Source organism: Lipomyces chichibuensis, assembly GCF_038497645.1.
Source record: "Lipomyces chichibuensis strain CBS 12929 unplaced genomic scaffold V1513scaffold_11, whole genome shotgun sequence".
NCBI lineage: Eukaryota > Fungi > Ascomycota > Lipomycetes > Lipomycetales > Lipomycetaceae > Lipomyces > Lipomyces chichibuensis.
The window spans coordinates 350397-365734 of NW_027117463.1; the positions used below are offsets into that span (position 1 = coordinate 350397).

The following is a 15338-nucleotide window of genomic DNA, read 5'->3' on the forward strand; positions in this document are numbered from 1 at the left end:
TGCCCATGCGCGGCTGGAACTTATTTATGTTTTGCACCAATGTTTACTCGGCGTTGCTGCGGCAACACGACTAATTCCGACAATATGAGCTAGCCGTTGGGGTTGGAGCGAGACTGCAAAATATCCGACGCGTTTGCACCGATTCGCTAAGGGATCTGAAAATGTTCATTTTCAGATTTGACACTTCACACTCCGATGGCGTATTTAAACACAACTTGATTGTTCGTTTTGAATATGTAACACCCAGGCGAAAGTAGAATTAATTAAAAAGATATACAAATTTTTACACTTGTAACCCAGCGCAATCCACCATCCGAACAGTCAACGATTCCACTAATAAGTTTCATTTCATACACACAATCAGATTGTCGCATTTAATCAATATCAGTCAACATGTCATCACCTCCATAGATGAAATCTAGGAGCTAACTGGAAATTCCCAGTACTCCTGACCAGGTTTAAATGCAACTCCGAGCTCCAGGAGCTTGCTAAAGGCCTTCGCAAAATCTTCAAAGAAAGCATCTTGGCTCTTCGCGTATTTTTCAACGTATTTCTTGAAGTTCTTGTCCTTGACGAGAGCCATGTCAGCGGGAAGCATCATGAGCGACTTGGTCTTATCATCCTCATATTGAGCTGGTCCGTTCCACTTGATATACAGTCAGCATACATCGTAGATGAGAGAAAACGTGACATCAACAGAAAAGCTCACTTTTTTCCAGTGCCACTTGTCGTTCAGCAGGAGAGTGTAGTAGTCGTTAGTGAGATAGGTCGGTGCGAAAGTCCAAGGCCCTTCAAATCCAGATCTATCAGTGTGGCACCGCCCGAGAGCGTGGGCACCAGCGAGAGCAACGATTTCTTGATCATTGAATCCTACACGATTATCAATTTCAGTCCTTAGCTATTGCGATCAACATTTGCCCTTACCCATGCGATAGAATATATCCCGGACATGGTCAGCACCTTTTGCGCCATCGGGCAATCGGCCATCGGGAGGGCAAGCAGCTAAATGAAACGAGTACGTCAGCTCAGCGTTCCGGCTTTGTAGTCAAAGTCCCCAATATTATCTGCTAAGGAGGTAGTGATTATCACGTGATCTACTCCTTAGCGTGTCAAGATCGATGATAAGTGACGTCATTCGAAAGTTGGCGGGAGGATACAATGATGCCAACTCGCACTTCATCAACGATCTCGCAGCCGAAGACACAGATTTCTTTATAATAGAAAATGGCAAAGCAGAACTTACAGGCATCAGCATCGGTACGACCCGGGCGCCACTTGATGGTTGGGCCACCCATTTCTTGAACGGCACAAACACCACTGAGGGTCCAGAGGTCACCGTAGGAAATCCAGGGAAACTCAGCATGAATTGGCTCGAGAACGTTGCGCGCAACATCCTGCACATCGTTCGGTTAGTGACGTGAGACTTGATGCAATTAGCTTCTGCAGGACTCACCAAACCGTTATTAGCACCCTGAAAAGCACGAAATCATAGATCAGCTATTGAATTGGTAGGATCGGGTCAACTTTAACTTACATGGCCAGACTCAGGCATGTATCTAGAGATGGCGTTAAAAAAAGATCAAGCAAACGAATGAAAATAGATACTGACCTCATAGTACCACCACTAGATCCACCGGCGTTGGTCTTGGCATCGTAAGTGCCGGAAGCGTGCCAGGCAAGGCGAATCAAGACTGGGCCGTACGAACCATCGTCGTAGTCCCCTGCATCGAGGCTGTCAGCGACTTTGTTGTAGACCTTCTTGTAGTCTTCATAGGTGGGGACGAAGGGCTTGGCGAGAGCAGCGGGTTTGGGCTTGACAATGTCGTTGGAGTAATAGTAGTAACCGCCTCCGAGCAGGGCCAAACCGACTGCGGCATAGAGCAGCGAGTTATTCTTGGCTGGACCTGGTGCGGAGGAGTTGTATCGGACGGCGGTGGCATTGCGAATGGGAGCCTTAACGCGAAAGGCTGCCGCGAAGACGGAGCGGCTGGCGGAGCGGAGAACGGGGCGAGGGAAGGACATGGTTGTGGACAGCCAAATCGATCGAGAGTGGATTGTAACGGATTAGTTTCGTGTGCAGGAAGCTGTGGGATTTATAAATTAAAGGTGAGTGAGAACGTGACACGGGGCAGTCCACCTCTAAGCAGTGCAACTAAGGTGGGGTCTCCCAAGCCAACATCCCCAACCCTGACCTGACTCCAGTTTCTAAACGGGCGTACCTGTTATTGCTGCCCGCCCTGATATCTGGCAAAGCTAATTGGCCGGCACCAACAGTGGCCGCTAACACTGCGGACACACCCTAACCGCAGCAGTGACGGCCTTATCCTGTTAGTTATGCGATTTCCTAAGGAATCATCTATGAGTCCTAGGCAATTTTGTACTGCGTTCCACGCATATCAATCCAGTATGGAAATTGTGGTTCGAGGATACCGGTTGTTTTCCATTGGGTAGCAACGCCGCACCATAGCCCGCGGCGCTACTGCACTTGTTATGTAAGATTCTCAGGTGAGCAAGGCAACAAGGCCCTTGAATAGCCCGCGATGACCAAGCTGGACGAGTTCTGGATTCTCATCCGCAAACCTCACTCCGTTCAGTGTGAATAATCACTGGAACGAGACCATGTACATAGCAGGGTTTGCTTAAATGGCGTTGCAAGTTTCCTGATTGATGTCCGACCTCGAGCCCATTTTTGCCAATCAAAGAGACGAGTCCTTTAGTTACCTTCCGACACCACATATTTCTTCTGTTCCTTTATCGATCTTATGCACAGCATCCAACTACGGCATGAATTAGATTATTATTCTATTCGGCAACTGAGTGCATGTGCAGAAAGTTATAAATTCATATAGGACCGCTAATTTGTTTTGTCATGCTCGCAGATTAGCTCCCATACCTTCCGATGAGAAACAGACAAAATTTGGATCACACTACGCTCCAGTCACTTCTTGATAAATACGATTTACCATTATTCTCTAAGTTATAGAAGAAGATATTTAAGTCGAACTGGCCCCTCTAACGGCCACTCAACCCTTAACCTGAAGTTTATCTTGACCCATCTCTTGTATTTAACATTTTGGCTAGTATGTTCGCGGTTAGCGCAACAAATACTAGTGAGCATATTATTACGCCTTTCGTCGAATTTCATTGACGTGCCACTCTAAAGGCTGGTGGACTCTCATCACCAGCTTCCGTTTCGGCCTCGGGATATAACCAGTTTACCTGCGCCTAATCTTTTCCCTCACATCGTTATCTCCTCTATTGGAAGTTCTGCTCGGCGAAGTAGGATAGTGACACTTGTCCCCATGATTGCACAAATTCCATTTGTCCAGCCATCAATGGCTGCGAAAACTTTCCGTTCGGTGATGTCGGCGTCCAAGCATCCAACTGCGCGACTATCCATGCTCCGAACTACAGCTTCACCGCTATTTGTCACCTCGCGGTCGCTCGTCATGATATCAAGAAGCGTCCCTACAACGAAGAGCAAGTCAATACTGTCCCGGTTTAATTGCGATGTCACCACAAGACTCTCGATCAGATCTTTCTCATCGTCAATCCTGAGCATGAACGCAGTACGCTCAAACGACCACAGCTCATTAACCTGGAATGAATTTCTGAAATATAGAACTTACCGTCGCGGTTTCCAAGTCGCATCGATGGGAATCAGCGGTCTCGTCGGGCTCGTGATTGGGTGGGAGTACATCTCGAGTGTGAACATTGATCCGACTCAAATGATTTTCGGGTTTGATCCATTGCTTGCTATGGGTGCTGGGTTATTTGTGTTCACTGGATTTTGTTCTTTGCTGGGACCGCTCTTGGGGAATTTCTTTTTCAATTTGTTGGTTTTGAGGAGTAAGCGGATACCATTCCGATTGGTTAGTTATCCTCTCATTCAAAACACTTATATCATTACTCTGAACAACACACTAACGCTCGTTAATTTAGAAGGAAGATCTCTTCTTGCAACACGTTAAGAAGAACCGCGTCGATCCATCCTACCAGTCGTTCGCAAACCCGGTCCCGGATTATTACGGCGAAAAGATCACTTCTCTGCACGGTTATCGACGGTGGCTGCGCAACTGCGCAGCATATAGAAAGAAGCGCGACGAATTTTTGAAGACGTAATTTGCTAGAGCGAAATGATAACTACTAGGGGTGGTGGATATGTTTTGTATGTTCATGGATTTGTGGAATCAAACATTGCACTCATATCAATCCATTGGTCAAAACTTTTATTTTTTTTTACTGTAAATGTTACTTAATCGATTTTTTTTTTGAAGAATCCCTCCAAATCACAGATTCACATTTCATTACTAAACTAATCATTGTCATTCAACGGCGCACGCCGAAAAATGAAAATCTGACCCAATACCATCTTCGCCACATACATCACATGCAACAGACTAACTCTGCATTAACCGGTGAGAGTCGAACTCTGGAAAGACATCCGGGCCTAATGAATTAATCATCTCGGTGACTTCCTTTGACAATTCCTCTCTCGTAATCCGCAACTTCGCAATCGTGTTCAAATTATTCGGGTTCAAGCATGTCACAAGCGGCTTTAATGACTTGAAAATATCCATTCCGATCTCTCCAATTCTAAGAGCAGCGTACGTGATTGCCGGGAAAATAATCATGGCCGCAAGAGTCACGAGCCACACCGGTCGCACTTGAGGAGCAAGATCGTACTTCCACGTCGCCCATGTAGCCAAGAGTGCGTAGAACCAGTACAGCGTCGGCGCGAGACCCAGCGCTACGAGAATCTTCCATGTCGCGACGACATCCCTGGCCGCGATCTTCACCGTCGACGCCTTCAACGCTTCGGCAGCTTTCTTCTTGGATATCATCTTGGTCGCGATGAATACCGGTGCGAAAAGAATAGCTCCGGGCAGAGCGCCCAGCGCCAGAATAAATAGTTTCAGCGACCGGTAGACTAATTTTCCAGCAATCTCCAGTATTGGCAATGTTGCGTACTCAACCTGATGATCCAGAATTCCCAAATGTCTCAACTGTTTGTTATAGCTCGCAACAGCTTCCCGAAGATGAATAATCCGTGGATCGTCCTTGTAATGTGTATACCCTATGACTAACCGCCGATTCATCTCGATAACCAACGATAGCGGAATCTTCTTGTGTGCGGGTTTGTATAGTCGTCGAGCAGCTTGAATAACCATCAATGTGTCGTAATCCGGTGAAGTAACAGTAACAGCCAACAACGCGCTATGAACCATTTCCAAGAGCTGGTGAATAGAATCTCTCTTGCTTCCTTCACTGTACATCTTGACAAGCTCCTTGGGAATGTTAAGCGGAGGGCCAAACTCAATAACTGCTCGTGATCGGAATTTGTGAGGGTGGAAGTAGTTCATACCACAAGGGACAATTTTGATGTTGCACTCTGGGTTCTGCTCTAGCGCACCAAGAGCCATAACCGCGACACCGGCTTTTAGTGGTAATAAGTCGGGTCGGTCATGTGAACCGCCTTCAGGAAAGATACCGATACATCCACCGTCATTCAGTCTTTCGAAGACCTTCGCGTACATCTGTGACTGGTCGACCTTAGGCACCTGTTTAAACTTGGACGGACCGGAAATTAAATACTCGCTGGCTTTCTCCTCCTTGAAAGGACGGCGCAAGATCAGCTCGATATCAGACACGACGCAATCAATCTCCGCGTTGCCAAGTGACTTCGGCAGAATTATCAACCCGCCTTCACTGCATTCCTTCGTAAATTTGGTTCCCTGACCCTTGATAATCAACGGCTTCTCCTTATCTTCAATATAGATCAAACCAGTTCCAGGAGTCGCCAAGTCCTGAGGTCTAGCGACCGGAATTGAAGAAACTGATCGAGCCACAGTGCCGACAAATTTGCGGTGCATTGATGCTTCGGCCGCAAGAAACGATATTCTGCGACCTGCTTCAATTCGAATTTGGCGCATGAGCATGATGGGGTCAATAAACTGTCTTTTTATTAGCACGATCCGTCGTCTGAAGATATCATCGTTGCCAAGAACTCACCTGATTGGCGTGCGGAGCGGCAACAAAAATAATAGGACCATGTCTCGGGATTCGGTATGCGCTTCTCGGGCGGATTTCACGGAAAAATAGGTCGAACACGACTGAATGCGCAAGTTAGTATGGCCGTAACGGCTTGCTCAATTAAAGCATACAGTTGTACACACCTGATAAACTCCAGATAACCATGTCGTAGATCCAATGCTGGAACGTAGCCTCGGTGTCGATGGAACGAGCACCGGGTGTTTCATTTGTATTTTCACGCTGTACGGTCTTGCCGCGAGCCTCCGAGAGTAGGGAAGTGACGGGAGCTTGAGGAACTGGGGAAGCCATATCGTAAAGGTGATGTGTTGATTCGTACAAGAACCAGACAGTCTGTATGTTCTAAACAACATTGAGTTTCCATTCGTAACAAGTAGGTAGTCTATAACACTAGAACCTACCTTTTATCGAAATTCAAGCCTATCAAGTGAAGCTATATCGTTGCGAAGGCTTCGGCGCCTGATCAACAAGGAACAAATTCTCTCAACAGTCGCGAGCACACAATCAATAATAAGCTTCAGTTGCCTGAAATATTTGTACAGAAGCTAAGCACGCTATTACGATCGCTAGAGACTGTTGATCCTCAGCCGACACCTGGGTAGACTGATCGGTGAGCAAGGTATGTAGATAATGCAGTGAATTAAGAAGCGTTGGGGCACCCCTCAGCCGGGGCTTTTCATATAAGGTTTACGGTACATCCCTAAGATGACTTCGCAGTTCCGACCTCTCGGAGTGCAAACTCGGTCTCCCAGTTATGCCACCCAGGGGCGACATGAGTTCACGGAGTGTCGGAGCGTCTCAGGACTATTTAGCTGCCATTGAAACTATTTCCCAAATGATCTTAATTTATCGTTCGGCCGATCTGGACAGCTGGGTAATGGGAATGTTTTAGTGATCTGCAGATCAGTAGCCGAGCAAAATGTTGACAGCGGACATAAGCCACCGTTTTAGGTTTAGGTTCCATTTTCTGGGACGGTGCAATTTCATACCTTTAGCGACAAAAATTCCAAATCTCAAATATGCTGCATCGAGGGCTTTACAATTTCTCCGTCATAAAACATAGAGTACTGCTATTCTACCATTACCGGATGAATATACCATTGGATCGTAAAGGAAGGTGAGAATAAAAGCAGAAGGCCTATGATGGTTCAATCGTTGCGTGACGGGATCGAGCAACATAGCAGAATTGCCAACTTCCCTACAGTTAGACTTCTAGCTCCTATTATATTTTCTGCCTATACGCTGTATCGCCACCGATATCCATAACTCCTGCCAACTTGATATAACATGAAATGAACCAGTACAATATTAGCATCCTCACCACGAGCGCGTATGAATATCAGCGGTAGTAGTCGTGCTCAACGTCGTGTCGCATGGAGTTTTGAATCTTAAATCCAACAATTATTTTTTGCTTTCGGTTATACCTATGGCCAACCATTAGCAGCACATCACCGCCTACAGGTACTTTGACTTACCGGTTTGCGACTCATCTGGTCGCTTTTGTTTCGACCACGGAAGTGCGACATCGCCTCGGGCATCGCCATACTTTTCAGCAGTACCGGAGCTTCGTCCTGTGTCATTCTGTGAGATTCTGTTCCCTCCTTAATCAGTTGTCTTGGAGCGCTTACCGAACCAGTAGCCAAATCCACCCATGGCTAGTGCGACCGCACCTGCTAGGACATACAGTTCTGGATCACGGCGAGCAAAGCCGCTGAGTAACTTGAACGCTTGCTGAGGTTGATTGGGCATTTCGATTGAATTACTGAAATGGTCTATGTGGAGTTTGTACTTAAAAAAGCGGTTGATTATACTAATATACTAAAAGTTTTACGGACGTTGCGGTGTCAAGGGACGCCGTCATGCTTTTATGTGGACATAGCTGGGCATGCTGGCTATGCGAATATGCTCAGTCCGCTAAGTTTGACGTCACATGGCGTATTTCTTGATTTGATATCGGCAGCGCGCGAACATGTTAGTCTAGGTACGGTGTTCTCAGGGCCTCTCGTAGTATGGGCGATCGCTGGACGGTGGACGGCCAGACAGAAGACCCTGTACTGTACGCGATCCCGACTTAATTGGAATCGTACCTGCCTTCACGTCGATCGCGCCAGTGCAACTTGGTCACCTGCAATCATGTCGATTGTCGCCAGATGTGGAAGCCAGTTAGTGTGGACCATGATGCGCGTTGGCGAGCGTTGGAGGACAGCGCGGCTCAGGATGATGTCATTGCCTTACCCCGCGTGTTAATCTAACTTTCGCGTCTTCCAACCGTCGCCGTAAATGTAGCTTGATGATATCTAGCCCGAATTAGAGTACATAGATATGCTACTAAGTTTCAATGACTCTCCCGCCTTTCAAGTTTGTGTCGGTAGTCACATATGATAGATAAGATATATCTGTCGATAACTGTTGTGGAGAAGCGCCGCCCTTGGACAATTGTCACTTTTCATATCGTCATCTCGTTCTAAGCAGTATACTCGATTAGCTGAAAATCCCAAATTAATAATTTAACATTCGTCGCGACTGGCTCTCGATCCAGACAAGAATATGTGTGCAGAGAAACAGAAATTAAACAAGATATCTAGCCGGGTACGGGAATAGTTTTCAAACGAAGTTTCAATGTTAAGCTACAGCATGACACGTTCTTGCAATTAATGCGGTCACCATATTCAATTCAATTCAATTCATTTCAATTCAAATCAAATCAATCAAAGCACATTCTGGCAAAATCATGCAGCACGTCACCCACTTGTCCAAGATCTTCATCACTCTAGACCTGATATTTATATGTTGCACAAAATCGTAAAATAACTGTATCCTTTTTTTTGTCACAACACGAGACAAACTAATACATATAAAAATTTAAAAAGCTCAAAGTCCGGTACACCGCCCATAATCCAAAATCCGGTTCCACATCAATCAATTTTCTGATATCTAACACGAATACCTAAATAGTACACAACTCCAAAGTAACAAATTTACGCAAATTTCTCCCCGTCACCGCCGCCGGTCATCCAGCCGAGCGCACTCCACTCCTCCTCCTTCACGCTCCGTAGCAACGACGCGGTAGTCTGTTTCCGCGCCTTAGGAGACTCAGATACAGTGTCTCCGGGTACTGAAACTGACTCTGAAACTGACTCTGGCGTTGCTGGGATATCTCCACACGCGTCAACATCAACTTCGACGGTCACGCTAGGCGGCGCGGACGAAGCGGTCGTGTCGCTACCGGACCCGTTATTGCTGAGTAATTCACCCCACCACATGTTCCAGTCCCCTTGTGAGTCCGCGGAGAAATTGCTCAACGATGTGGATAGTCGGGTCGGGTAGTTGATTGACGAGCTAGATGAGTTTGAGCACAGTGATGGCGCGGTGGAGATGACGGACTCTGTTACAGATAACGCACGGTTGATTTCGTTGTCGAAAGCCGGCTGCTGGGTGTGGGCAGTGGCGATATGACCAAGAGACGCGCTATTAGCTGATGAATTACCGGAATCCATTAACGCAAACAAGTTTTCGAGTTCAGCGTCATGATGCGTGACCGAGTTATCAACTTCTATTTGTAAGTTAGAGTTGCGGTACTGCAACTGCTGGTGCTGCGCAATCGCCCAGTGCAGTACATCGAGATCAGGAGCCACCTGGCCACTTGGCAAAGGTGACAGTGTGACAACGGCGTCGGACGGCGGAGACTGCTGTCTACTGCTAGGAAAATGAGGGATTGTCATTGACGCCCGACGGGTTTCCATGCAGGGCGTCCCAGGCGTCCCAGTAGAAGCCTCGAACCCAATTTTGAAGTCTATGTTCGTCTGGCTTGACAGTTTTGTTACCGCGGATTCACCGACGGATGTAGCTTCCACTCCAGCGCCCTGCCCAACTCCGACCAGCATCTTGCACAAAGCCTCGAATACGCGGTATTCCGTGCTCCCCACGCCCGCTCGCTGATGTATGCCCTCCAAACAGTGGGCCATAATGCGTTTCGCGTCAGCAGCCAGAGCCCCGTTTTTAGGATAATCCATTGCACCGAACAAAACGATCACGCCGGCGCTGAGAAGTGTCTTCGGTTCGTTCATGCAGATAGTCCAAGAGATATTTCGAGACCGCAGGTAGTTGCTAATCCAGATAATACACTTTGCGCTGTCAATCATGGCTAATATTGAAGCCGATCCGCGAGTCTTGGACTCCTCAGTTGCAATCGCAGGCCTGTGGATCAAGATTCGTGCATAGTGGTAGATCAATAACAGGAATGGAGCCCGGCCGTGAAGAGCTGTAGACGAGCCCCGTGGAGAGCCGTTGATCATCTCAAACTTAAGATGAGGCGATAGCTCGCGCCGCCAGAGCTCTAGCTCGTCCTCAAGCTCGAACAAGCTTTTGTACGACTTCGTTCGCGAAGACGTACATCTGTAGATTGTGCAGAGTATCTTAGACAGGACACGGGAGAATTTCCAGAGACCGATAGCGGCGGACAGCTTCGTGTAGCTGCCAGGCGGGGACCGTAGAAATGCTTTCTCAGTCAAGTACTCGTCATCGACATCACATGGATATGTGCACTCGACGTCATCGTCTCTCAAGATTGCTGGGGCTCCCACGAGCGTGCTCGAAAAAACATCAAGCGTGTACACGGCCCAGAAAATACGCAATCTCATTTCGCCCTCGAGCAAGCTCAGATTGAACTGTCGTTCTGATCGGTTGAGCCCTAGCCGCAAAGCCATTCCGGTGGCTTTCATCTTGTACTGGAACATATCGGAGTACTGGCCGGCAGTACACATGTCGATTTGGGCGAGGACAAGAGATTGTAGCGTGGTGAGCGAGTTGCGGTGTTCGAGTGTCGGCAGCAAGCGTCGCCAATGTCTCTCATACGCAGTGTGCGATTCCGGGTTCGCGCTTGATATCAGTCGTGAAGATATCGCAAATATCTGATAGAGCTGGACTAAAAATTCTTCCTTTCCCAGCAAGGTTGAAGCGTTGTACACCTTCTCGTAGTCAGCCATGAATGTGGGAACATGCAAAACCGGAAAGATTGGATGCCAGTCCTTGAAGAAAAAGTTGACAAGCTGGTCAGCCAAAACACGCGGTGGCAATGACGGTATCGAACTGGAATGTGAGTCGTCGAAATGGTAGCGAGGTAATGAAGACGACAAGTCGACGGTGTTGAACAAGTTTTCGGCCAACGAAGACAGGTTCACGTACTTGGAGCCGACTTTCTCCTGGAACACTTCGGCAAATGCACGGCCGGAAGCGCTGCCTTCGAAGCTACCGTCAATATTGAGGTTCTTCAGTTCGTGTAATACAAAGGTCTCATTCTCATCCGAATCTGAGTCAATTGAACTACTGCCTCGAGCCGGTGATGGGTCACGAGAGCGATGTCTGTGCTGGCGTTTTCGGGAGCCATTGTTGGCAGTATTCGCACCAGGCGACATGTTTGCGCTAGGAGAAAGTGAGTCGACTCGCGATAGCAATTCCATTTGATCATCGCGTCTGTCGATTTGCTCTTTCAACGTCCGGTTTTCATTCTCGAGCTGACGGATGTGGTCTTCTAGCGACTCTGTATATCCTCTCGGGAACGCGCGACGGGATAGTTTGTCGGACGTACGGCATTCGAAGCCAACAGTCTGGCATTGTGTACACTACCGTAGTTAGCAAGATTCCAAATCAGCTGAACGGTAACTTACGCTTGGCCGCTTTCCGTCACAACGGATCTGTCGGGGGAAAGGATTGAGTCAGTAGAACTGTTACACCAGCAACGAATTATCGTCTCAATCGATTGCGAATTAATAAATAAATTACCTTCTTACTGCGACACCTAGATACAGACGTCAGTAATCACTAGTTTCAGCAATGAGAACGTACGCCAGCGTACAATGGTACTGAAAACAACATACCGATCACAGGCTTGTGCAATTCGACCAATTTGAGTGCCCGGAGGCTTGATCATTTTCCTAGGAAGGACCGTGGTCAGCAAATGTACGGGATGAGGCCACTAGCTGTCACAGTGGAAGTATAGAGGTGACATACCAGGCTTGTGCACCGTCTGGCATGGTGGAAGTGCGAGAGTAGTCGAAAGCAGTCTGGAACAGTTCGTGAGAGGTAGTGTTAATGGAATTGGCGAAAATTTAAAAGGGGGAGAGAGAGAATTGGGGAATGCGTTGTGGGGAATGGTCGCGGGCTATATTTAATATTACACAGCAAACTGCGGCAATCATGGGGTTCGCCATCTAAGTTCAGAGAATGCGATCGAAATGATACTATAGCCGTTTCCCCACACTCGCTAAAAGGGTGCGGGGAGCCGCATTTTCTGGGGATCTCCTTGGCATCCGGCCCTAAACCTACGCTTCCGGTGGGTTCCGGATTCAGGGTGTCCAAGGCGAACAACAGTAGGGTTAGGAAATGGAGTTTTATCTGTGGCCCGTAACATGCACACCAGGACAGGGTATTACAGTTTAATGCAGACCACTGCACTGCGATCGCGAGCCTACGTTTTCTCCGATCCCAGATCCGGTTTTGGTGCTGTGCCTTTTACTCCTGACACACTGTGAATCATTCGGCAACTCAAATGGTGGTCCGTATAGGCACTGCGAATTTCGTTGCAGACGACAGCTTAAGTCACTAATAAGTAAGATCATCTTTCTCTGCGCAATGAAAGTTGCTCTTCTTTTGGGCATTGGGAGGAGGTGTAGGTATTTGTTGTTTTGCATTATCGCGTGCTCCGCGTCGCTGAGCTTACTTTTCCGTTTGTCCGGCCCGATTGTCAACTACCCAACGCCGTCGCGTTCTAGAAGGCTGCCTTGTTGCGTTGACTTGTACCTTCCTACATTCTAATTCGCTGACTGCGGGGCCCCCCCAATTTCCGGTTACTTTGTCCTCGTTCCGGGGCTCTGAATTTGTGTTCTGACGAATGAGGCTACGTTCGCAAAACGTCTTCCTGTTCCGGCGGATCGCTGGGATTTCCGCCGGCCGAGACAGTTCGAGATCGCCATTTTCTGTAAGTTTCGTAAAGATTTTTTTTTTAATATTTCTCATTCATTCGCCATTCACCACTTGATAATCTCTTTTTGTCCTCAATATTGTAAACGGCCCCGTCCGTGCTCGACGTGCGTTTGTTAAACCGCGCACTTACGCGACGGGCAATTCAGCAGGCAATAGCACTCGTGACTGCTTACTGGAATAATCATCATCATCATCATCGTCGTCGTCGTCGTCGGCGGGGTATTGGAAAGAGTGTTGCGGTCAAACGCCACTACACGCCTCTGGGAGCGATCTAGGATGTCGCGATTCTCCCATTACCAATTCCCAATAGATCTATTATTTGACAATCGTACTGTCATTCCATAAATAAAATATACAACTATGTACCATTTAACGAATCTCGTCCGTCTCAACAGCCTCAGCTGCCTCCCCTTCGGCCGCCGGCTTTTCATCCTGCGCAGCCAGATAGGCCAACACGTCAACAGACTCGACCAGGTCCTTCTTCCTATTTTCCAGAGCTTGCAAGACAAGCAAATAAACTCTCTCCTCTCGCTGCCTAAGCGTCTCAATAATCCCATCAACTGGGTCTTTCTCCTTCCAACTGCCTTTCCCTTCATCCTCTAATTCAGCAATATGCTCATCCGCCTCGACACTCTCCCGTACTTCTACCCTCGCAAGATCCTCCATCCACCCAGACACCCACTTCTCCAAAATCAAAACGCGCCTGAGCTCAAATACATCCTTCATTTTTTCATCGCTCCCATACGCCTCCTTTACCGCCTCCACAGCCGCTTGGCCACGGACACCACTCAACGTCCGCCCACGAATCGAAATATCCACATCTGGCGGGCCCTCGACCTTCTGCGCAACGCTCACTTCAAACTCGTCCTCCTCCGTCATGCACAGTAACCACAAAAACTCGCAGTCCCACGTGACCTCACCCTCACGGACATCAAACTCCGCTACCGGCGGCCGTCCGTACACTAACTGCAAGACGCCGCCGTCCCTAACCCGCATCTTGACTGACTCGCACCCGGCGTCCTCGCTGTCGATTAAGAACCCGTACGTGAACAATATCTCAGATGTACCTTTGTTCGGACCGTATGATATCAAAACTTCATCTTCCGGAGCAATTTGACCGGGAAGACTAACCAACTTCACCGCGTCATCAGTAATCTCGTACCTCGCGTTCACGTGGAACGGGGTGCTATGATTTGCAAAGTCAATAAGTGGGACAATACCGAGCCCGAGCTCATCGCCAATCGGCAGCTCCATAACCCGAGAAGCAACCAGCCAGTCTGCACGTACATACTCCTCAAACGAGATTTCGACATCTTTTTCCCCCGCCCCGTCTACCTTCTCAAACACTTCCCGCCATTGCGACGAAAATTGCTCGAATTCTGAACTTAGAAGACGGAGTTTCGCGCTGAGTGGGGAATATAGCGACGTCCCGGCCGCTTTGCTGATTTGCCCCGGTGTCCAAAATGTTGGTGGTGGTGGTGGCAAGTCTGAGAGGGATGATGAAGACTCGAGCTGGCTATGCGCATCGTCCTTTCGCTGGAGTAGCGGCGAAGGCATAAAATCTACGTACGCAGCGTAGCAATTACTCTCCTTCGCAATCTTTTGCAATTTCGGTGCAACAAACTCATGCAACGAAAACAAAAGAAACCGCAATATCGTCGCGCGCTCTGACACCCGTTCATCGTCCTCTCCAATTCGTAACAATGGCCGCAATGTCGTTCCATATGACAATGAAAATGTGCGGACATTCTCCGCCGTCAAGATCACATTCCTCGGAACGCTTATCAAGGTACTCTGCTTTGCATCTTCCAGCGTGACGAGCGTGTCAGAGCCAGTGTAGTAAATTCCTAGTCCAGCATGCGGTGTTGAATTGATTTGTACCGATTTGTGTATTTCGATGCCTTGCAGCTGTGCCCAGCTGAGAAGAATCGATGGATCGGACTGCGCCATTGTGCCAATAATATTTTCTACTCGAACAATCTGGATGTAGCACTTGTGCGTCCGAGGTTCTACCTCATTTTGGACTCCCAATCGACAACAAAAATCGACATGACGTATTTGTGTATGTCTAGCGTGCGGCGCACGGCCGGGTAACCACTCTCAAAACTGATAATAAATGCAAGGGCAAATATCAAAAATGGCCACCAAACTTTTCATAATATCAAAAATAGCCATTGCGGCGTACCCGACGAACAGGCTGAAGGGTTAGGAACCCTTTCTGCCGCCAAAAAACCTAAATTATCAGCAAGCCTGTAATTTCATTTATTTATTTATTTAATCGTCGCGTCCGGAAAATTGTTGTAACT

General features: G+C 48.0%; 6 protein-coding genes across 6 annotated transcripts; 1 reads left to right on the forward strand and 5 right to left on the reverse strand.

The window, feature by feature from the left end:
* Nucleotides 1-203: 203 nt before the first annotated feature.
* V1513DRAFT_443031 (heme peroxidase) lies at nucleotides 204-2443 on the reverse strand. The gene is made up of 7 exons (XM_066897751.1): nucleotides 1610-2443; nucleotides 1535-1556; nucleotides 1454-1471; nucleotides 1244-1394; nucleotides 925-1002; nucleotides 710-870; nucleotides 204-646 (listed from the first exon to the last, which is right to left on the reverse strand). Exons 1-7 carry the CDS (start codon nucleotides 2020-2022, stop codon nucleotides 419-421), a joined length of 1071 nt encoding a protein of 356 aa, XP_066754232.1. The 5' UTR covers nucleotides 2023-2443; the 3' UTR covers nucleotides 204-418.
* Nucleotides 2444-3560: 1117 nt separating this feature from the next.
* Nucleotides 3561-4122, forward strand: V1513DRAFT_458093 (mitochondrial import protein Pam17; the record flags this gene model as incomplete). The annotated part of the gene is made up of 2 exons (XM_066899671.1): nucleotides 3561-3872; nucleotides 3943-4122. 2 exons carry the CDS (start codon nucleotides 3561-3563, stop codon nucleotides 4120-4122), a joined length of 492 nt encoding a protein of 163 aa, XP_066754233.1.
* Nucleotides 4123-4212: 90 nt separating this feature from the next.
* On the reverse strand, nucleotides 4213-6735 carry V1513DRAFT_443034 (uncharacterized protein). The gene is made up of 4 exons (XM_066897752.1): nucleotides 6453-6735; nucleotides 6177-6393; nucleotides 6013-6113; nucleotides 4213-5954 (listed from the first exon to the last, which is right to left on the reverse strand). The coding sequence occupies exons 2-4, from the start codon at nucleotides 6340-6342 to the stop codon at nucleotides 4401-4403; spliced, it is 1821 nt and encodes a 606-aa protein (XP_066754234.1). The 5' UTR covers nucleotides 6343-6393; nucleotides 6453-6735; the 3' UTR covers nucleotides 4213-4400.
* A 717-nt stretch (nucleotides 6736-7452) lies between these two features.
* On the reverse strand, nucleotides 7453-7800 carry V1513DRAFT_424740 (uncharacterized protein; the record flags this gene model as incomplete). Its single annotated transcript, XM_066896094.1, has 3 exons — nucleotides 7453-7475; nucleotides 7527-7622; nucleotides 7680-7800. The coding sequence occupies 3 exons, from the start codon at nucleotides 7798-7800 to the stop codon at nucleotides 7453-7455; spliced, it is 240 nt and encodes a 79-aa protein (XP_066754235.1).
* A 911-nt stretch (nucleotides 7801-8711) lies between these two features.
* Nucleotides 8712-12299, reverse strand: V1513DRAFT_443041 (fungal-specific transcription factor domain-containing protein). Its single transcript, XM_066897753.1, has 5 exons — nucleotides 12061-12299; nucleotides 11928-11984; nucleotides 11833-11848; nucleotides 11718-11744; nucleotides 8712-11672 (listed from the first exon to the last, which is right to left on the reverse strand). The coding sequence occupies exons 1-5, from the start codon at nucleotides 12081-12083 to the stop codon at nucleotides 9030-9032; spliced, it is 2766 nt and encodes a 921-aa protein (XP_066754236.1). The 5' UTR covers nucleotides 12084-12299; the 3' UTR covers nucleotides 8712-9029.
* Nucleotides 12300-13167: 868 nt separating this feature from the next.
* V1513DRAFT_443043 (uncharacterized protein) lies at nucleotides 13168-15256 on the reverse strand. The gene has a single exon (XM_066897754.1). It carries the CDS (start codon nucleotides 14980-14982, stop codon nucleotides 13402-13404), a length of 1581 nt encoding a protein of 526 aa, XP_066754237.1. The 5' UTR covers nucleotides 14983-15256; the 3' UTR covers nucleotides 13168-13401.
* Between the last annotated feature and the right edge of the window lie 82 nt (nucleotides 15257-15338).